This window comes from Triticum aestivum, chromosome 2A (genome assembly GCF_018294505.1).
Source record: "Triticum aestivum cultivar Chinese Spring chromosome 2A, IWGSC CS RefSeq v2.1, whole genome shotgun sequence".
NCBI lineage: Eukaryota > Viridiplantae > Streptophyta > Magnoliopsida > Poales > Poaceae > Triticum > Triticum aestivum.
Genome location: NC_057797.1, coordinates 574,293,043 through 574,315,793, shown reverse-complemented (window position 1 = coordinate 574,315,793; position 22,751 = coordinate 574,293,043). Strand labels below are relative to the sequence as shown.

The window sequence follows — 22,751 nt, the reverse complement described above, 5'->3', positions numbered from 1 at the left end:
CCGGTCAATAACCAACAGCGGGATCTGGATACCCATGTTGGCTCCCACATGCTCCTTGATGATCTCATCGGATGAACCACGATGTCGAGGATTCAAGCAACCCCGTATATAATTCCCTTTGTCAATCGGTACGTTACTTGCCTGAGATTCGATCGTCGGTATCCCAATACCTCGTTCAATCTCGTTACTGGCAAGTCACTTTACTCGTACTGTAATGCATGATCCCGTGACCAGACACTTGGTCACTTTGAGCTCATTATGATGATGCATTACCGAGTGGGCCCAGAGATACCTCTCCGTTATACGGAGTGACAAATCCCAGTCTTGATCCGTGTCAACCCAACAGACACTTTCAGAGATACCCGTAGTATACCTTTATAGTCACCCAGTTACGTTGTGACGTTTGGTACACCCAAAGCACTCCTACGGTATCCGGGAGTTACACGATCTCATGGTCTAAGGAAAAGATACTTGACATTGGAAAAACTCTAGCAAACGAACTATATGATCTTGTGCTATGTTTAGGATCGGGTCTTGTCCATCACATCATTCTCCTAATGATGTGATCTCGTTATCAATGATATCCAATGTCCATAGTCAGGAAACCATGACTATCTATTGATCAACGAGCTAGTCAACTAGAGGCTTACTAGGGACATGTTGGTGTCTATGTATTCACACATGTATTACGATTTCCGGATAACACAATTATAGCATGAATAAAAGACAATTATCATGAACAAGGAAATATAATAATAATCCTTTTATTATTGCCTCTAGGGCATATTTCCAACATATATTACTCCCTCATAATAATTTTCAGTAGCATCATGAATGAATTCAACAATATAACCAGCACCTAAAGCGTTCTTTTCATGATCTACAAGCATAGAAAATTTACTACTCTCCACACAAGCAAAATTCTTCTCATGAATAATAGTGGGAGCAAACTCAACAAAATAACTATCATGTGATTGAAAATTAAGATCAAGATGACAAGTTTCATGGTTATCATTATTCTTTAGAGCATACGTGCCATCACAATAATCATCATAGATAGGAGGCATGCTTTTATCATAATAAATTTGCTCATCAAAACTTGGGGGACAAAAAATATCATCTTCATCAAACATAGCTTCCCCAAGCTTGTGGCTTTGCATATCATTAGCATCATGGATATTCAAGGAATTCATACTAACAACATTGCAATCATGCTCATCATTCAAATATTTAGTGCCAAACATTTTATAGATTTCTTCTTCTAGCACTTGAGCACAATTATTCTTTCCATCATACTCACGAAATATATTAAAAAGGTGAAGCGTATGAGACAAACTCAATTCCATTTTTTATAGTTTTCTTTTATAAACTAAACTAGTGATAAAACAAGAAACTAAAAGACTCGATTGCAAGATCTAAAGATATACCTTCAAGCACTCACCTCCCCGGCAACGACGCCAGAAAAGAGCTTGATGTCTACTACACAACCTTCTTTTTGTAGACGTTGTTGGGCCTCCAAGTGCAGAGGTTTGTAGGATAGTAGCAAATTTCCCTCAAGTGGATGACCTAAGGTTTATCAATCCGTAGGAGGTGTAGGATGAAGATGGTCTCTCTCAAGTAACCCTGCAACCAAATAACAAAGAGTCTCTTATGTCCCCAACACACCCAATACAATGGTAAATTGTATAGGTGCACTAGTTCGGCGAAGAGATGGTGATACAAGTGGTATATGGATAGTAGATAAAGGTATTTGTAATCTGAAATTATAAAAACAACAAGGTAACTAATGATAAAAGTGAGCGTAAACAGTATTGCAATGCATGGAAATAAGGCCTAGGGTTCATACTTTCGCTAGTGTAAGTTCTCTCAACAATACTAACATATTTGGATCATAAAACTATCCCTCAACATGTAACAAAGAGTCACTCCAAAGTCACTAATAGCGGAGAATGAACGAAGAGATTATGGTAGGGTACGAAAACACCTCAAAGTTATTCCTTCCAATCAATCCGTTGGGCTATTCCTATATGTGTCACAAACAGCCCTAGAGTTCGTACTAGAATAACACCTTAAGACACAAATCAACCAAAACCCTAATGTCACCTAGATACTCCAATGTCACCTCAAGTATCCGTGGGTATGATTATATGATATGCGTCACACAATCTCAGATTCATCTATTCAACCAACACAAAGGACCTCAAAGAGTGCCCCAAAGTTCCTACCGAAGAATCATGACGAAAACGTGTGCCAACCCCTATGCATAGGTTCATGGGCGGAACCCGCAAGTTGATCACCAAAACATACATCAAGTGAATCACGTGATATCCCATTGTCACCACAGATATCCACGGCAAGACATACATCAAGTGTTCTCAAATCTTTAAAGGCTCAATCCGATAAGATAACTTCAAAGGAGAAACTCAATCCATTACAAGAGAGTAGAGGGGGGAAGAAACATCATAGGATCCAAATATAATAGCAAAGCTCGCGATACATCAAGATCGTACCATCTCAAGAACACGAGAGAGAGAGAGAGAGATCAAACACATAGCTACTGGTACATACCCTCAGCCCCGAGGGAGAACTACTCCCTCCTCGTCATGGAGAGCACCGGATGATGAAGATGGCCACCGGAGAAGGATTGCCCCCTCCGGTAGGGTGCCGGAATGGGTCTAGATTGGTTTTCGGTGGCTACGGAGGCTTCTGGCGGCGGAACTCCCGATCTATTGTGCGTTCTGGAAGTTTTACAATACGTAGGTATATGTGGGTGAAAGGAGTATGTCGGTGGACCGAAGGGGGGGCCACGAGGCAGGGGGCGCGCCCTAGGGGGGGTGGGCGCACCCCTACCCTCGTGAGCACCTCCTTCATCTTCTGACGTAGGGTCCAAGTCTATCCGGTAGGTTTCCTTTCAAAAATAACTTCTCCAGTTGATTTCGTTCCATTTTGACTCCGTTTGATATTCCTTTTCCTCGAAACACTGAAATAGGCATAAAACAGCAAATCTGGGCTGGGCCTCCGGTTAATAGGTTAGTCCCAAAAATAATATAAAAGTGGAAAATAAAGCCCAATATTGCTCAAAACAGTAGATAATATAGCATGGAGCAATCAAAAATTATAGATACGTTGGAGACGTATCAGTGCCATGTCGGTTGCCTGTAGAAGTGCGATGGTCGTGCTTAAAGTAGGCGAGGAATAACCCAACAACATGAAGACCATGCACGGACGGTGGCAATCCTACACTCCATCGAGGGAGGCAATGTAGCGGACACCACAATAGACGTCAATGCATCACTGGTATAGTGAACTTCTATACAAACGGTTTTTAACCCCTTTCGGTGACGACATTTTAAACCGTCGCCTTATTGATGTGTGCGATAGAGGATCCTTCCCACACGACCCAGAAACCGTTGGGGATATGGAGCCATGATGCAGTGATGCAACAACATATCACACACACCACATTCTGGTACACGTGTGGGATTGGTGATCAAACGTTTCTAATGACGCAGTGAAACCAAACGGTGTTTCATACTGAACCATTTGTGAAACAATATCCAAGGCACACGGGCAACATAGGAACTGTGTGCGATATGTGCCCCATCGCACACGAGTTTTCTGCGAAAATCGTCTGCCATGCATGACACCATCGCACACGTTTCACGAACAATTACCGTGTGCGATAATGTGCTATCACAAATGCAGATCATTTCTGATTTGTTGTATATCACCGACGGTTGCGGTATGAGTGACGTATGCTTTCCGTTTGGGATCGCACCACGTTTCCTGAAAAATTTACGAGTGGAATTGTATTTTACATTGGGCACGGTTTATTATAAGTTCCCGTGTGCGATAATGTACTATCACAAATGGTTCGGGAGCCCCTACGCACATGTAGAAGTGCTACAAATAGTCAGCGATCTGCTGTCTATCACCGACGGTTCCGCTACGATTGACGCATGCTTTCCGTTGTGGATCGCACACACTCATTTAGTTGAACCGTTTGCACATCAATGGCCAGGTTAAACAAAAAATATCGCATTTGAATCGGCATGCAAAAAGCAAATTCGCCACAATATGCAATTGAATAAATAGTGTCCACGGGAATAATATTCATCAGAATTCACAACAATTGCAATTGAATAAATGGTAGCTAAACTATAATTATTTGTCGACATATATATGCATTACATAATTAATCATAGTATACAAGATACGAAGACCTCGTCACATGGAAAACAATGGATCCATGCGTATATATTTAGCGGCTAACTCTTACTCATTGTTTCAGGAGAAGGCATGCTGAAATCTTCATTATCACCATTGGGCTTGATGTAGTGATTCAGGAAGAAATTACTGATAAATCTCTTAACCATCAGTGATTCACAAGCGGGGAGCGGTTCAGGGATCCTCGGTTCAAAGATGAGTTGTAGTTTTTTTAAGATTAAAATGTGCCATATGAGTGGAGTAAAAGATATTAATTAAGATAGACTTACTGGCACTAATTCACGAGCATGTTCATAACTATCGGTAGATCTGCAGATGAAGATCATGTGTTTACAAACATAGTATCCTTAAAGGTTGGTCCCTTCACAACCACATAGTATCCAGATTTTTCCATGGCTCTTCTTGCATGGGCAACCTACACAACCACATGATGACGGCGTACTCCTCATCCATGTCTATTGCTGTTGACATCCTCCAAGCAGCCGCAACAACGTCTGGTAGAAGTCCGAACATAGCAGATCTAGAGGATGGGATTAGAAAGGAAGAATAGGTTGGGGAAAGAGGAGCGAGAAAAAAGATGAGGCAACTGTGTTGTGCGCATCACAAATATTAATGTTAACTAAGTTGGTGTCTCGATTTGTTGGTTGTGGGCGTTAATAAATCACCAGAAACTAATCTAACGGAATAGGCACAAGTTCCAACATGCAAAACTGTATGCATATACTAAGTTTCATGATGAAAAGGATCCATCTCGTAGATTGTAACTTGACAGAACAAGAGAAACATGTTAGCATTGAAAATAAAATCAAATAATACAAAAAACAGTGCACTTTGAAGAATGAAATTGAAATCGTATCTGCTAGGAGGAGAATCATAACTATGACATCGGAGTGTTTTCATAGATGAATATTTGACAATACAAGAATGCAGGTATTGAAGAATAGAAATGTGAATATTTGAGGCTAGAGAACAGAAAAAACTTGGGAAAACGACAGTAGCAATTTTGCACGGAAAGAACAATGCATGAAACAGAGAACAGATAGGACAGCACGAATGGATGAGTGGAAATCACGTAAAGAAAAGTAATTGGACAGAAGAAAAACCGAAAAAGAAGAGGAAGAAAAATCGACGGCCGCAGGCGTTTTCGTAGATGCGTGCCCTACGAATTTTCGATCACAAAAGGCACACAAACTAAGATTGCCACATTTGATCCCCGAAGTTGATGACATTTAAGCCGAAATCTGCAGCGATTTTCGTCTAGCTCCATTACTGATTCCGAAATTTGAATTTTAAACTCACTTTCACCTCCGTCCAAGAAAGAGAGGAGGAAAGCGCGGCGAGCAAGGCAAAGCTAGCTGTGAGTAATCCTCCAACGGGCCTGGGCTGACGATCACCTCACCTGCTCAGCAACACGCAGTCGTCGTCCCATCACCAGCTGTGCCTCACGTCATCACAGCGGAATCCCCGGGCGCACCCCAGCACCCATCTAGGTCACTGCGCACGGGACCCACCCAGCCCCCCGTAACGGCGAAGCGGAGCCTCTCCTGCCGCCCGGCCCAATCAGAGCGGCCGGACGCCCGCCACATGTCCCGCGGCACGTGAGACCCCGTACGGGGGAAGCGCAAAAGACCTCGCCCCTGCGGCGCGTCTGGACGGACGGAAGGAGGATCGGAACGGAACAGAACAGCAAAGCCTCTCTCCCAGTTTACTTCGGGTTCGTTCCTCCGGCGGCCGCCTGCACGGAGCCCGGCGCCGGGGCCAAGGCCGGATTGGATGGCTCATGCCGCCCACGCGAGGTCGCGCTGCGTCGTCGCGCTGCTCTTCGCCGTCGCCGTCTTCCTCGCCTGCTTGCCGCCCGCCGCCACCGCCTCCGCCTCCTCGTCTTCCCGGGCAGGTACGTCGTCTCGTCCGCCATGCGTTCGTTGCTCTCTAGAACCCCCGCCGCAAGGCCACCTTCCTGCTCCTCGCGCCGCCCGGAAATCTCCTGCGCTCTTTGACGCCCTTGTTGGCTTCCCTCGCAGCGGCGGCGGCATTGCAACGAGTCGAGATGGCGGCCATGTACACCCCGCAGGACCTGCAGGAGAAGCCGGATGTGACCAAGGTACGTACGCGACCACGAACGGCGCCCGCGCCGCCATGCCACGGCTTCGGGACTAAGGAAAGGCCGCTCCTTTGGAGGTGGTTTCTTGTCGTCGTGTTTCGAGCTCATGGGGTTTTCATTTTCGGCGCACAGGACGCGGAGGAGGACGTGAGCACGACGGGGTTCGGCGCGGAGGAGGAGAGGGAGGTGCCCACCGGGCCGGACCCCATCCACCACCACGGCAGGGGACCCAGGCGCCGGCAGTCGCCCTGATCGGCAGACGACGAGGATGCTTCCGTGGGTCGGTTCGTCCAGCGTGAGTGAGCCATGAATCAAGAACCAGATTCTGATACTATGTCCTATGCATGGGTGCTCTGTTGAATCTGCACATTGGATTCTGATTCCATTGTTGTTGTAGGGTACTAATCAAAGGAAATGGGGAAGAGCTACAATTCATAATAAGCGTTGTACAATGAGCTGTTCTTCCCCTAAACAAACTTATTTGTTATTCTTAGTTTGTTACTGCTTGCTTGCCTCCCCTGTGATTTTGCTTTTTTGTGTGGCGTTGATGTTTAAATAGATAACTGGCTCCTGTTTCAAGTGCCTTCTATACGTTGATGCATGATTGTCCAATTGAAATTGGGGCCAAGAAGCAATAACTCCTTTTTCGTTCCAACAAAATGGAAATTTTGTTCTGTTCAGTGTTAGGGCTGGGAAAGAGTTCATCAACAGTTTGTACTGTGCACAGCTAGCTATTGCCTCAATTCGTCCAAGGCTTCAATTTCTTCACATTATTTTGCCTAGATTTGCTAGCATTGTGGGTATTGTAGTCTTTTGAGTTGAACAAAAATCTTGTTGCAACAAATTTATATGTTCATGTTCAATGTTTAACATGTAGTACTAGTTCAGTTACGACTACGCCGTTGTGTACTTCAATTGTTTGCATGGCCACAAGGGCAGCTTTGCCTATGTACTCTAGATGAATATGAAAGAGTTGTGCATCATAAATTGGATTACGTTTTGATGTTGCTGGAACTACATTTACTCGGGAGTTTGAAGTGGTTGTCTGCTGGTACCAAGGTTTATCAGATTTCCTACACCCTGCAGAAGTCAGAAGTACTCTGTAACTCTGTTTTAGGTTCTGGAAAGATGCCAAGGATCAAACTGGAACACATGTATCTGTTTGCACTGCAAGGGTTGGTACAAATGCGCTGATACAAATCGCCTTTTGTTCCATTAGCATCTCATCTACTGGACCTGTCAATCTGTCATTCCTCTGAAGTGCATTCCCTCTAGTATTTCAGTATGTTTAATGGATTCAGATTTTGTGGAAAATGATTCAGATGTGTCAAACAAAAGAAGTACTTGCCTGATTTAGTGAGATACATTTATGTTGCTGGAACTATATTATTTACTCTGTACTTTCAAGTGGTCGTCTGCTGGTAGCAAGGTTTGTCAGATTTCCTACAGCCTGCAGAAGTATTCTGCAACTCTGGAAAGATGCTAAGGATCAAACTGGAACACATGAATCTGATTAATGCATTTGTCCTGTCGATCTGTCATTCCTCTGAAATGCATGCCCTCCAGCATTTCAGTCTGGTGAATGAATTCAGATTTTGTGAAAGTGGATTCAGATATGGCAAACAAAGAGGAAGAGATATATACAGGAACAGTATACAGGAATAGCAGCACGAGCCCGCTGTGAAAAATATCAGTCCCGTTGGGAGGCATTTCACTTCGAAGTTCACCGACATTTAGCGGTGGATTGCAATATTTTGATCATGCTGGTGAGAGTGGCTTGCCAGGATGTGGCCGTCACTCCGTCACTGACACTTACACATCACGGCAGCGAACTGAAGAATCGAGCAAAAAACATGAACAAATCACTAGGTACATGCTACAGCATGGTGTCGGCCCTGGAGGGCAGCCTCTTGAAGAAGTTGCCGGCGGCCGACGGCGTCCGGCTCCGGAACCGCGGGTGGCGGAGCGCGTACAGCCCGGCGACGAGCGCCACGCCCCGGAGCGGCGTGACGTACAGCGTCACGGCGGCGACGAGGCAGAGCGCCGTGAACAGCGCCGTCGCCCTCGGGTCCCTCCACGCCAGCAGCGACCGCACCCTCTCCCCCTGCGTCGCCACGTCGCCGACCACCGTCTGGATCCGCCCGGCCACGCTCCGCAGCCGGTCGTACCGCAGCCGCACCACGTCGTTCGGCTTCGACGTCGGGAACGTGTCCAGCTCCTCGTCGATCTCGTCAGGGTGGGTCGCCTCCGCGCAGGAGAGCCTCGCGTCCATGCTCGACGGCCGGCGGGGCCGGCGCCGGTAGTTCCAGAGGCCGGTCATGGCCATGTACAGGAACACGGTCGGGAGGATGAGCTCTGGGAAGCACATGAGCGTGACGAAGAGCAAGTGCACCAGCACGGTGGTGACCGGGTTCCTCCAGTGGCACACGTCCACGAGCCACCGCGCCATGCTGGCCGCGCCGGACAGCAGCGCCGTGACCCGGAGGAAGTTGGCCTTGCTCCGCCGCATGCTCCACAGGTGCGAGCCCGCGTCCAGCATGTACTCCACGACCTCCCGCCGCAGCGGCGGCTCGGCCCGGCTCAGCCGCGCCGCCACGATGCTCATCGCCTGGCGCCGGAGCGCGTCGAGCTGCGGGATGGCGAACGGCTGGACGTAGTGCATCTTGGGGAGGAGGGGCTTCCCGTACAGGCACACGACGCTGGCGAGAGAGACGGAGGTGAGGCGCACGGCGAGGCAGAGCTCGCCGTTCTTGCGCACGCCGGACGGGTGCAGCACGACGAGCGGGTGCGCGTTGGTGTACACCTTGTCCATCTCCAGCGTGGAGAGGCGTATCCTCACCTTGCCCATCACCTGGTCTCTGAGGACGGCGTTGCCGGCGGCGGCATTGGCTTTGCCGAGGTGGCAGTTGTCGAACATGGCGAGCGTGAGCACCGTGCAGGGGTCGTAGACCTCCCACGTGTACTGCTCGTTCCACCGGGGGCTGCACGAGTCGACGACGGTGCGCGTGCGCACCCACTTCTGCCCGTACTTGGCCACGCAGTAGGCGTCGGTGGTGCCCCGCCCGTCGGCGGTCTTCATGGGAGTGAGCCCCTGCGCGCCGAGGACGCCGACCTCGAGCACGCCGACGGGCGGCCGCCACAGCTGCCGCGCCGTCGGGCGCGTGTCGCTGACGTACATGGTCGGCTCGTCCATGACGTGGTACGCGCCCTCGAGGCACGCCCGGAGGTGGACGCGGCCGGCGAAAGTGGCTTCCGGCCGGCGCAACGGATGCCCGAACGGCTCCAGGCTGAACCACTGCGAGTGGATCGCCACGCGGTCGAGGCGCTTCTCGAAGATGGTGAGCGGCAGCACGGCACGCCCGACGATCTCGTCCTTGCCGGGGTGCGCCCGGGCCTCGACGATGAGCACCGCCGGATCCTCGAACGGCTCCGCCACAACGAAGACCAGCTCCTCGTTCCACGCCAGGCTTGTCGGATTCCTCATGGCGCACGGCTTGGTCCGGAGCATCATGCCGCCGACTTGCACCTTGGCGAAGACCTCGACGTGCTGCTGCCGGACCTTGTCGCCGACGAAGCCGCCCGTCACGACGTCCTGTGCCTCCAGCACGTTTATCCGGAGGTACCACAGCTTCGGCGTCACGTACACCTTGGACCGCGTGCTCTGCACCGCGGCCGCACCATCAGCGCCACCGCGCACCGACGCCGCGTCGGCGTGCCATGCGTCCCCGAACGCCTCGTCGGCCTGCGTGCCGACCCACACCGCGAGCATGACCTCGGTCGGCAGCAGCATCTTGCCGCCGTGGCGCACGCTCTCGAGGCGGTACCACTGCGGCGCGAGCGGGCTGTCGGGCGGCACGCGCAGCGGCACCTCGCTGATGTCGAACGCGATCCTGCCGACGTAGTCGTCGCGCGCCACGGCGTCCCTGTCCCTGACGAACACCTCGAGGGCCGTGGCCTGGACGCGCTCCCTGGAGAAGGCGAACACCTGGTTCCACTCTGGATTCGACTTCCTCTCCTGGTGCGGCGTCGTGCCGCGGTAGTTGCCGAGGCGCACCTCGACGTAGGGGCTGCAGCCGCCGGTGACCGCGCCCACGGGGATCCCGCGCGCCTTGACGACGCGCACGTACAGGTAATGCATCTGCTCCACGAGATCATAAGCACTCGCGAGCGGCCTCTCCCGGGAGCCAAGACCCATCCACCCGGCTCCGCCGCCGCCACGCCCACGCCCGGCACCGCTGCCGCTGCCGGCAGGCCACTGGGGCCTGACCTGTGGCTGCGGCATTGCGCCCTTGGACTTGTACTCCTCCGCTCTGGCCGGTGGCGCCTGCGCGTGGAAGACATACGGGTACGCCATGACCGGCAAGCACGGCCACCGGCTTCTCCGTGGCTGCTCGCGCGTGTCGGCCCGTCGGTTGTCGGCTCAGCGGTCGACTTCCCCGGACGTCACCGGCGAGGGAAGGCATGCAAAGGTGGCAGCACCATCAGTCAGCTCAGCTAGTACCACTAGTTAAGCAATGGGCTGTATACATGTGGCCTTGCAGAACCTTGAAGCATTTGTGGTGGATGGCGAGATCGTGTGACCGCGCCAGTTTCCATGGACGCGGAGGTGGGGGAATAAAGATGAGCGAGATCATGCGAGTCACGGCGAGCTGGTGGGTTTCTTTAGATTTGGAGTCTCGGTGAAGACACCTGAGGTTTCCCGGGAAACTGCCTGCGTCTGTTCCCAACTGTGTTGTGAAGTTTCCACAGTAGTGTAAACCAGGTAGACATCTGAACTGTCATGCGTTAAACTTTTGTACTGTCAATTGTACGTCGTACTAACAGATCGCAAAAATGATTCTTCTACTCTAACATCGCGTATAGAAGTAAACAAGAAACTTGTTCACTTAATACATATTTAGATGATTTTTCGGCAGAGTTTATGGGATTGCAATACAAGGGAGCAAAGTGTCTACTTGGTGCTTGAAAAGCAAAAGCACCTCCGGAGCTTTGATCTTTGGGGCCTGCTTCTGCTTTAACCTGATAAGCTCTTTTTCCTCTCTCTCTCCTTGGAACTTTATTCTCCTACACTCAGTAGTTGTCATACTTAAGTATGAGGCCTCGTTAAGTATATTGACCAATCTCATATGAAGAGTGGTGCTGACTGCTGGGTCTTTCAAAAGAAACAACTTACATCAGGCAAATCTAGCATCAATCTAGGGTCCAGTAGCACTTCGAGAACTGAAATTTACTCCATGTCTTGCTGCAAATTATTCCTTGGTTTCTTGATTCCTACGGGTGATCTCAAGATCCTTTGCACTATGTCGGTGCCTTGGTTTATTGATCCATTTGTTACACCTCCTCTTGTTCGTTGTTGTCACTTGAGTGCACGTGCTTTACCAAAGGTTAAGTGCTAAGAAATAACCCAAGTATCTTTTTACTGATGGAGCAAATCATAAGGCCAACATGTTATTATCAACGGCATGTCATACCATGTGAATCCGAAGCAAGTTACCGCAATATCCTAGTTCAGGACTGACCAAAGGCGCGATGCCACGATGGATGCTGAATTTTTTTTTTGAATAAAATGGATGCTGAAAATAATAAATGGGTGTCTTGCAAGCAAGTGATAACTTGCTGTCGACAGATGGATGCGAGCATGAAGGCCGGCTGGTTTTGCTCCTAAGCAACTGCACGATAATACTACCTGCTAGATACATCTATTTAAGCAACAAGTAAGTGCATGCAAGACAAATGAAACTATGTTGGGTTTCCTGGCTGCTGTCACAACAGATTAATTTTTATCTTATTGAAGTACATGAACCAAAGAACAATAGGACATGTATTGTTCCGGTACTCTTTTGGATATAGCAGAGAACTAGAAGGATTGGGCGCGCCGAGCTACATAGTTGATGTTGTTGGGATTTCAAAAGAAAAGTTGATTTGGCATGTGGGAAAGATGATGAAGTGTTTTTTTAGAATGCAGTATTTTGATGGGCTCTTTCTGGGGTTATAATTATGCCTGTTATTTGCAAATTAACCCACACATATGCATGGAAGTTTCTTGCATTAGTGACCACATGTATTATATTGGTGCTATAGTGTCACATGTTGGCATTTTTTTTGTTAGATGATGAGAGAGTGCGCGAGATTAATGTATTTTTATAAGTTGGTTGTTCAAATTAATTTGAGAAATCATTGATTAGTCAAAATCGTAAACCTAATTCAAAATTGAAGGCCTCACTTAAACGAGAGAGCTCTTTGAGAAATTGTTGACAAAGTCGAAATTGGGAAGTCAATCCAAAATGAACGTCCTCAAATGAATTAGGGGCCTTCAATCCTAGGGAGCTTAGTGATATAGTTGATTGAGAGAGCTCCTTGAGAAATTGTTGACCAAGTCAAAATCAAAAGGTAAATCCAAAACCAGTATCCTCAATTGAATTAGACGCATCCAATCCTAGGGAGCTTAGTGATATAGTAGATAGATTGAGAGAATTCCATGAAAAATTCTTGGTCAAGTCAAAATTCCAAAGCCACTCCAAAACCAATTTCCTGAATTGAATAAGAGGCCTCTAATCCTAAGGAGCTCGGTGATAGTCCTCCAATCCTAGGGAGCCTAGTGATATAGTAGATAGATTGAGTAATTCCTTGAAAAATCTTGACTAAGTCAAAATTGAGAAGCCACTCCAAAACCAATTTCCTCAATTGAATGAGAGGACTCCAATCCTAGGGAGCTTAGTGATATAGTAGATATCAATTATCGTCAACGTGCCAATCATCCACAAGAAATTGCCATGCCAAAATGTGCAGTTTTTTGCACCATGCATGGATATGGCTAAACAACAATAGTACATGTGTATAGTACTTATTTAGAAACTATGATCAAACACTATCCAGGCCTTCTGTAACTTGCATATTGTACGATGCAATGGCTCTCATCCCCCCTTTCCTTTCTCCCTTCTCCCCGGCCCGTTAAGAATCGCCGGGGTAGGGATGGGAAAGGAGGATGCGCCTCCATTACATATACTAGGTCCAAGGCTAGGTCTAAGTAAGGGTTTGCCCTTTATGGAATATGGTTTGAGTCATGTCGAAGCTTCTTTTCGGTATTTGCGAGCGGCATCAGAATGTAGCCTTGTTCTTCTCCTAGTATCGCCCATGGTGGCGGGGGCCAGTGGAGGTGCATATGGTGGAGCTTATCCAATAAACTCGCCAGAGACCGGGTTGATCCAGTGTTCTCCCCTCTTTGTTTGTTGCATCATGGTGACATAAGGAGAGAGGACTATGGACTCACACTCCCTCCCCCTAGATATGTTGCTCTATGTGATTGCAAGATGGCTTGGATGTCATCATCACCCTTCTACGACTGCATTGATCTCAACTGTCAATGTTCAAGGTCAACTTAATATAAGTTTCCACTAGTGTTGAAGCTAGGCAAAAGATTCAAGGTAGGGGCAAGGATTTCAAACCATGCAAACTTGAACGGGCCAAAGACTTATTTTCCTTCAATCGCTAGGGCTTACCTCTGGTTGTTGTGCGTAGCACTGGTCCCCTTTGGTGCCATCTTCAACCTCCAAACCAGGGAGGCTTTCTTCCCCTTGCCCGATGTTGTTATGAAAGTCTTCAAAACGTGGAAGTTATGAAGACAAACGATAGAAATAAACCTATTACCCTGCAGCGGAAGGTAGACTACACTAGGCAAGCCATAGTCAAGTATTCAATAGAGTGAAAGCACAATGACTAATAGCAGCAATGTAGTAAGGATCAGGTAGGAAGATATTGTGAAGCCACACAGAACACGCAGTCACTCAGTGAAGACAAAAGATAGTGCGAACATACAATGACTTCACAAGGAGTAACAGTAAGTAAAGTGAAGGGAAGATGAAACCAGTGACTCGCTGAAGACAATGATTTGTTGGACCAGTTCCAGTTGCTGTGACAACTGTACGTCTGGTTAGGGAGGCTAGGTATTTAAACCTTAGGACACACAGTCCCGGACACCCAGTCCTGAACACGCAGCTCAGGACACCCAGTCCTCACCGTATTCCCCTTGAGCTAAGGTCACACAGACCTCGCCCAATCACTCTGGTAAGTCTTCAAGGTAGACTCCCAAACCTTTACAGACTTCATTCACCGGCAATCCACAATGTCTCTTGGATGCTCAGAACGCGACGCCTAACCGGCTGGAGGATGCACAGTCCTCAAGTGTAATAAGTCTTCATATCACACAGACAAGAAGACTTAAGTGATGCCTAATTCTCTTTGGCTCTGGGTGGTTAGGGCTTTATCCTCGCAAGGAATTCTCTCTCAAAGGCTTCGAGGTGGGTTGCTCTCAAACGACAAAAGCCGTACTCTGAATCTGAGCAGCCAACCGTTTATGGTTGTAGGGGGTGGGCTATTAATAGCCACTTGGCAACCCGACCTGATTTGTCCGAAATGACCCTGGGTCACTAAGGAACTGACACGTGTTCCAACGGTCAGATTTCAAACTCACACGGAAACTTTACTTGGACTTTAAGCAAAGCTGACTTGCCCGACTCTGGACAAGATTCGCTCTCAAAGTCTTCACTCGAAGACATAGGTTTTGTTTAAGCATCACTTCAGTCATTCTGATTGGTTCTCTTGGACCCCACTTAACAGTACGGTGGTTCCTATGACTCAACACAGAAGAAAGAGAACTATGGAAGATCTAAGTCTTCGAGCTCCATAGGCTTCATGTGGTGTCTTCTCTTGTCATAGTCTTCAATGTGAATATCTTCATATACCACCTTTGACTTCAATGTCTTCATACATTTTTAGGGGTCATCTCTGGTAGGAAAACCGAATCAATGAGGGACTTCTACCTGTGTTATCCTGCAATTCTCACAAACACATTAGTCCCTCAACTAGGTTTGTCGTCAATACTCCAAAACCAACTAGGGGTGGCACTAGATGCACTTACAATCTCCCCCTTTCGTCAATAATCTGTGAAATTGTAAAGGATAAGGAATTGTCTTCATAAGTTGCAAGGGCTCCCCCTGAAGATGTGCATATAAGTAATTTGCTTTTGGAATGCAAATGCACATGGCAGGTTGTACTTGTGGAGATCCACTTCAACTTATGATGACAATCTACTATACATGTGAAAGTATATGAACATAATAACATGCATAATGGAAAATGGACGTCTGCAGAATGATCTAAGTGCGGAATTTATCGTCGCACATGCGGAATTTATCATCGCAACACAAGGTGGCAGATAAGTAGTAGACGACCATCGAGTTTAAGTGTTACAACTCAAAGAACCAAATGTAGCAAAACGAGAGTTGTAAGCACGAAGCAACATATAAAGCACCCGCCCATATGGACCCGCTTGAAGACTATCAACCTCATATGCTTCTCCCCCTTTTGTCAGTAAGGACCAAAAAGGTTTGAAGACATAGAGCATCTACACGTTCCCATGAGGAGTAGGTGAAGCAGCAGGGTCATTGGTGGTGTTTGGCGGTGCTGAAGAGCTTGGAGCAGAGTCGAAGCATGCTGAAGGAGGTGGCGGTGAAGTAGCATCGTCTTCATCCTCAATCACTCTGGCATTCATAGTTGCAGCAGAGGAAGAGAACTCGGAGTCTTCAAGGGATGGAGATCATCGCAGCACTGCCCTTCGAGGAGGTGTGGAGTCAAACTTGAATCGCTCAGTGAAGCCATCCTCTTGAAGATCATCTTCAGAACACATCAGCGTTAGCCCTTTCCATGTGCAGCGAGAGGTTTCATGGGCAACAAAAGCATTCTTGGTGGCAAGATTGCGAATGCGATTAACATCCACCAAGAGGCTTTGCATCTGACGCTTCAGCCAGTCATGATGCCTATCCTGTTTCTGATGAAGAGCCACAAGAAGCTCTCGGTCGTTGAGAACACGAGTGCGCTTCTTGGCTCGTGGAGCAGTTGTACTGTCAGTGGCTTTAGTGAGAGCAGGATGCGGTGCACGTGTAGTGCCAGCCAAAGGATACACACGAGTTACGGCTTCCATGCCTTCAACGTTCTGAGTGAAACTTTGATGCTCTGCATTCTGAAGACTGAGAGGTTCCTTGGCAGGCTCAGGATAGATGGCTTCAATAGACATATCCACATCAGGTAAAAAGATCCGATGGTTGTGGGCCGAGGGCTGATATGAGATAGCGGAGTGAAGTTTGATCAGCCGCATCACCCAAGGGGCGTAGAACTTCAAACCAAACAGATCAGAGCCAAATGCAGCAAGTTGGCGAATGAAGAAATCATGTGTATTGAAGCATTTTCCATGAAGAATGTAGAAGACCAAAGTCTTCATTGCACCTTCCAGCTTGGCATGGGGAGAATGTCCTTTGATTGGCCAGAGAGTTCGCCTTATGATTTGATAAATGGTTCTTGGCAGATACTCAAGGTCTTCAACGAAGAACTCCGTGGGATAAGCAGCATCTTGGGGCAATGGCTTCATCATACTGAGCATCTGACTCATATTAGGTCCAGTCTTCTGAAAGATGCTCTCAATAGCTTCACTATGAAGCTGACAACCATGCTCGTAGAGATCGCCAGGAGTGGGCAAACCAGTGAGCTCAATGATGTCAAAGGCTTTGGCTTCGTGATGAACGTTTCCTGTCATCCACTCCAGGACCCAAGTCTTCGGATCTCTGCTATACCCGCGAATGTGAAGTGTGGCATAGAATTGGAGCAGCAACTCTTCATTCCAATGCTCTTGGTCAGTGACGAACGGCAGCAGTCCAACCTCTTTGAAGCAATCCAGAGCTTCTTCCAGACAGGGCAGACCAGCTATTGCTTCAATGCCAAGGCGCTTGTGTGGGAAGATGCGATCTTGGTTGTAAAGAACGCATGAGTAATAGCTTCGCTGCGGATAACTCCAGAACCGATCAGATGATATTCTTTCCCTGGAGTAGGGGTTCCTGGAGCTGTTCAAGAATGTGTTGTCTGCTCTGAAGCCATTGATATTGAAGGAGCCAGGTGCCGATGCAGGACCTAGGAACCTTGGCAATCTTGGGATTGGCTTCTGTACCTGAGGCATGTGCTCAACATGATAGTCGAACTGGGGACCGGCAGCAGACTCAGGAACAGAAGTGGCGGGATCAGTGGCTTCGCTGACTTCTGGTGCTTTTGTTGGTGAGGGCTCCACATTAGCTTCAGCCATGACAGCGTCAGTGGCTTCAGTGGTGTTGGTGGTGGCAGCCTCAAGATGTTCAACCTCCACTTGACGAGCAGGAGGATCGGTCACGATCACGTTCTCCTCAAGAACTGCTTCTTGGTGGGACAGGGGAGTGGCAACTTGTGGGACTTCTTCTTCCGCGGCTGATGTAGCCGAATTGTCTTTAGTAGAGACTTGAGGCCTTGGACCTTTGCGAAGCCTGCGCAATGCGGGTGACGCCTGTGGAGTTGCTGTTGGCTGGGCCTCAAGGTCTTCATTCTCTTGTGGGCGATCCGCCCATGAAGCATCCTGTGCAATTGATGTCAGTGGACGACCAGTGCTGATGAGTTTGCTGTGTGTTAGCACAGGCGATGATACCTGTTGGTGTTCTAGCTGAGGAAGGGTTGCATCATCTTCAACATGGTCATGATGACCAATGTCTTCAGCAGCAATGGGATCAGCTGCTGGAAAGTCTTTAGCTTCATGAGCCTCTGTGAAAGCAGGCTCATGGACAGTCAGTTGACGTTCTTGTGGATCGGCATCGGGGTGAACCATGGAAATGGGTTCAACAATTAAGGGCTCTGTGGGAGCAGCCTGTTCCTTCTTGGTCATTTTTTTCTTCTTGGCGGGGGCTGTAGCAGAGGCTTCAGGATGTTTTCTCTTCCTTGCTTCAGCCTCAGCAGTCCTGGTCTTTTTCAGTTCTGAAGCGGTTGACCTGACCTTTGGCTTCGGGCCAGTCATGCTAGTTGGGAAGACAAGGGGATTTGTTTTCTGCCTTGGTGCTTCAGGTTCAGTCATAGCGGGCTTCTTCTGCTTCGTGGCAGCCATCCTGGGGTCGATGCTAGGACGCCCAAGGGCCTTGCGCTTCTCAGCCTCATTGTAGGCTTGCACACACCTATCAGCCAGGACCTTCATGCGCTCACGAGAACCCTGAGCTTCTGCACGTTTCTTTAGAAAGGCTTCCTTGAGGTCGTGCAACATAATCTTGAAATTCTTCATGTCTTGCACGCTGAGCTTGGCCATATGCTTCTTGAACTGAGATTTCTCAAAGTCAATCTTCTGCTTCAGTTCAATAATGCGTTGGGCGATAGCTAACTCTGAAGCAATGGCGCCATGGAAGGCGACACTGAGGCCAATGGGTAGTTGGAGATCGTCGAAGCTGATGTTTGGTGTGTCAAACCATTCATCAATGAAGTTGTGGATGATTGTTACATCAAAGAGAGGCAGATCATTAAATATTTCTGCTTCTTCTTTGCTCTTTATGAGTTTCTCAAGAGCGTCATCTGCAAGATCTTCATCACTTGACAGATCAATGGCATCATTGCGCAGAATGGCAGCAGCTGTTAGCTCTTGGCCGGTGTGTGGCAGAGGCATCTTGACCTTCTGGGGCTTGGAGATGCGTGATAAATCTTCGGACTGCACACTGTCTTCAGGAGGTGCAGTTGCCAGTGGCTTCGCCCGTGAGATTTTTGGTGAAGGGGCAGGCTTTGAAGCTTTAGGCTTCTTCAACTTCTTTGGCTTCGGCGCTGCAGGCGCTTCATCTGATTCAGCGTCAGCTGCAGGCTCATTCACTGCAGTCCCTTGAACCAAGATATGGGTGATGAGGCCTTCAAGGTTGTAGAAAGGACCGACGACATTGGGTTCTGCATCTCGTGTGCCATCAGCCCTTGGAGCTGAGGGACCAGGGTTGAAGTCTAGTCCCAATGTCTTCTTGTTTTGCTTCACTGAGTTCTGGGCAAACTAGAAGTTGCGCTTGAACAGAATGTCGTCACGACACCATAGTAGTGACGATGGGTGTGCATCAATAGGCTGTGGCCCATGGACCATGCAGGGATAGAAGCCTTGTTCAATGGCTTCATCTCTGGACCTGGGTTGAAGATTCTTGTATAGCATGTTTCCCCACGGTCTCTTGATGGCATTTTTCTCAGCATATTCCTGGGTTACAAATCGGTATTTGAACCATTGTTCTGCCCAATATCTTCGAATCCATTGGATTCGGGTCTTGCGCTGATTGTAATCCTCTTCAGGATCTGTCTTGTACAGTTCTGAGAGTTCATCTGGCAGATCTCTAGATGTTTCTCCACGACGCTTTCTGCCACCCTTCCTTGCTGATTTCTCTGAAGACATGAACTTTAAACTGAAAGGCTTCAACACGTTCAAAGGCTTCAAAGATGTAGCGACCAGACCTCAAACAGTATGATCTCTGTGCTCCAATGTCATCCCTGGATCAGTAATGCTGACACCACACAATACTCGGAGGATTTATAGCAGAGTAGCAATCACACACTTATTACATTGAGTGTCTCAAAAGAGAACTTATTACAATAAATATGGCTTAAGGCCATCTAATTATGATAACAGCGGAAGGCTTAGAAGATAAGTGAGTCCATAAACTCCAACGGCATCACTGAGTATAGAACCACGACCTAAAAACTCCTTAATCGTCATCTGAAAAGTCTGCAACATTAACGTTGCAGCCTGAAAACGGGTCAGCACATGGAATATGCTAGCAAGGTAACACATAGAGAGTAATGGAATGCAACAGCTATACTATATGCATATTTGGCTGGTGGAAAGCTCTATGGTTACAGTTTTGCATAAAGCCAATTTTTCCCTACTTCAAAAGGAATACATTTAATTACTATCATGGTGGTTGTTAAACATTGAGAATGGTTGACAGCATTCTCAATCCCAATTAAGCATCATCATTAACCCAACAACATTAATTTTAGAGTAACATGTTGAGATTCACATGATAATCCAGATACTAGATACTCAAGATGTCCATAACCGGGGACACGGCTAATCATGATTAGTTTGTTACACTCTGCAGAGGTTTGCGCACTTTTCCCCACAAGACTCGATCGCCTCCGTTGGATTTCTCGCACTACATGGTGTTTGAGAAACGGATGACCGAGACACAGTCTTTCAGAAGCGCTAGCACCTTACGATGGATGGATCGGTACACCTACTTTCCCCTACATCTGCTAGTCTACCCTGTAAGAGTTCGCACGACTTAATCAACTATGCCAGAGCCCATAATGGCTTGTGGCTGCACACGGAAGTTTCTAGTTTGAAAAATCTCATGATCCCTTTGAGCCTGGGTGGCGGTCCAAAAGAAAACAGGCATGTCCTGGACTACCTAGGTGCCTCAATCCACCCAGATGTGTATTTAAGTTGCCACCTTAGATAAACCATTAATTATCAATCTCCCATCTGTCATGGATTTCACTCACCCAATCCACGTCTACTAGCATAGCATGGCATAATAAGCAAACGTAGAAGTAACTCCCAAAGGTTTGATAATAAACAGGTAATAGGTACTACCTCTTCTACTTCCCATCCCACAGTTTAAGTAGATCCTAATCATGCAATGTGTGAAGATTGATCTAATGCAAAAAAAACTGGGTTGTAGAAAAGGTATGATCAAAGTGTTACTTGCCTTGCTGATGATCCGTGAAACCTAACGATTCGAAGTAACAGGCGGCGCACTCCGGGTACTCTATCACAGGCAAACAAGCAAGCATACAATAAGTACTCATCTAATGCACAGGTAAAACTCAAATAAGAGATCTAACCAGAAGGTTCAACTTAAGAACTCCAGTTGGCAAAAAGAATCAAATCGAACGAAGCAAAGAAAGTCAAACGACGAAAGAAAACAACTTCATTCTAGTAATCTGAACCTAAGTCAAATTTTACAGTAGCAAAAACTTGCTTAAGTTGATTATTCGGATAGAGGGTTTCGAGACGAAACTCCAGGCGCTTGAATCGCCTGATTCCGATAAACGAGCGAAAAGAAAAACTAAAACGAAAATCGGATCAGAAATCGCGATCAGAAAATAACCGCGGAAAAATCCAAAAAAAAAGAAAAACGACGAACGAAATTTTTTTTAAAAAAAAATGGCACGGATTTCGAGGTGCAGCGAACCTCGGGCGACGCGCGGCTCCGGCGGATCGGCGGCGGGGCGGCGGCGGCTGGCGGCGGCGGCGGCTGGCGGCTAGGGTTAGGGTTCGGGCGGCGGCTGCTGTTGGGCTGGCTTGGGCCCGAGGCGCGGCTTATAAAGCCCCCGGGTCGGCAGAGTTCTAGCCGGTTACGGCCAGAAGTCGGTTGCGTTTTTTTTTGCTCGGAAAACAATAAAAAGAAATACTAAACGGACTTCAAAAATCCCGAAATAAATTTTCCCGGGCTTCTAAAATCAAGCCCGACAAAGTGAACATTTATTTGGGCCCTAAATGCAATTTTGAAAAACGCGCATTTTTCCTAATTCAAATAAAAACAACAAGAAAACTCCGAAATAAAACTATTTGATTTTTTATTAAATCCTCAATATTTCTATATTTTGGGAAAGTCATTTTATTCCCTCTCTCATATTTTTGTAATAGAAATAATTGATGATAAAATAAATAAAATCAAATGATCCTATTCTCAAAATTTGAGAAAACTCAAATATGAAAATAACGAAATCCCCAACTCTCTCCGTGGGTCCTTGAGTTGCTTAGAATTTTCTAGGATCAAAACCCAAAGCAAATAAAATATGATATGCATGATGATCTAATGTATAACATTCCAAATTGAAAATTTGGGATGTTACAAACCTACCCCCCTTAAGATGAATCTCGCCCTCGAGATTCGGGTTGGCTAGAAAATAGGTGAGGGTGGTCTTTGAGCAAATCTTCCTCTCGTTCCCAGGTGGCTTCATCCTTCGTGTGGTGACTCCACTGAACCTTGCAAAACTTGATAACTTTGCTGCGGGTAACTCGGCTGGCAAACTCGAGGATCTTAACTGGTTTCTCCTCGTAGGTCAAATCGTTATCCAACTGAATAGTTTCCAAAGGCACTGTGTCTCTCAATGGTATGTCAGCTATCTCCGCGTGACACTTCTTTAACTGGGAAACGTGGAACACATTATGAACTCCTGACAATCCTTCGGGCAATTCCAACTTGTAGGCCACTTCTCCCATACGCTCCAAAATTCGATATGGTCCTATAAATCGTGGCGCTAACTTCCCTTTAACTCCAAAACGCTTTGTTCCCCGAAGTGGAGATACTCGAAGATAAGCTCTGTCTCCAACTTCGTAAACTGTCTCCTTGCGTTTAGAATCTGCATAACTCTTCTGTCTGGACTGGGCTACCTTGAGCCTATCGTGAATCAACTTCACTTTCTGTTCAGACTCCTTAATCAAGTCAGGTCCAAACAACTGGCGGTCTCCAACTTCGTCCCACGAAAGCAGTGTCCTGCACCTTCTTCCATACAAAGCTTCGAAAGGGGCCATCTTCAAACTGGTTTGGTAACTGCTGTT

The 22,751-nt window shown here is 47.5% G+C and overlaps 2 protein-coding genes across 2 annotated transcripts; one reads left to right on the top strand and one right to left on the bottom strand.

The window, feature by feature from the left end:
- The first annotated feature begins 5,538 nt into the window (after positions 1 to 5,538).
- Positions 5,539 to 6,970, top strand: LOC123189508 (uncharacterized). The gene is made up of 3 exons (XM_044601936.1): positions 5,539 to 6,121; positions 6,249 to 6,328; positions 6,461 to 6,970. The coding sequence occupies exons 1-3, from the start codon at positions 6,001 to 6,003 to the stop codon at positions 6,578 to 6,580; spliced, it is 321 nt and encodes a 106-aa protein (XP_044457871.1). The 5' UTR covers positions 5,539 to 6,000; the 3' UTR covers positions 6,581 to 6,970.
- Positions 6,971 to 8,007: 1,037 nt separating this feature from the next.
- On the bottom strand, positions 8,008 to 11,010 carry LOC123189507 (FT-interacting protein 1). Its single transcript, XM_044601935.1, has one exon. The coding sequence runs from the start codon at positions 10,680 to 10,682 to the stop codon at positions 8,205 to 8,207; it is 2,478 nt and encodes an 825-aa protein (XP_044457870.1). The 5' UTR covers positions 10,683 to 11,010; the 3' UTR covers positions 8,008 to 8,204.
- Between the last annotated feature and the right edge of the window lie 11,741 nt (positions 11,011 to 22,751).

What these genes read in the sequence shown, in the direction of transcription:
- LOC123189508 (XM_044601936.1), top strand. Translation starts at nt 6,001, where the DNA reads ATGGCTCATGCCGCCCACGCGAGGTCGCGCTGCGTCGTCGCGCTGCTC. An exon ending in CTCCTCGTCTTCCCGGGCAG is followed by an intron (nt 6,122 to 6,248) that starts GTACGTCGTCTC and finishes CTTCCCTCGCAG; the next exon opens with CGGCGGCGGCATTGCAACGA. An exon ending in AGAAGCCGGATGTGACCAAG is followed by an intron (nt 6,329 to 6,460) that starts GTACGTACGCGA and finishes TTCGGCGCACAG; the next exon opens with GACGCGGAGGAGGACGTGAG.
- LOC123189507 (XM_044601935.1), bottom strand. Translation starts at nt 10,682, where the DNA reads ATGGCGTACCCGTATGTCTTCCACGCGCAGGCGCCACCGGCCAGAGCG.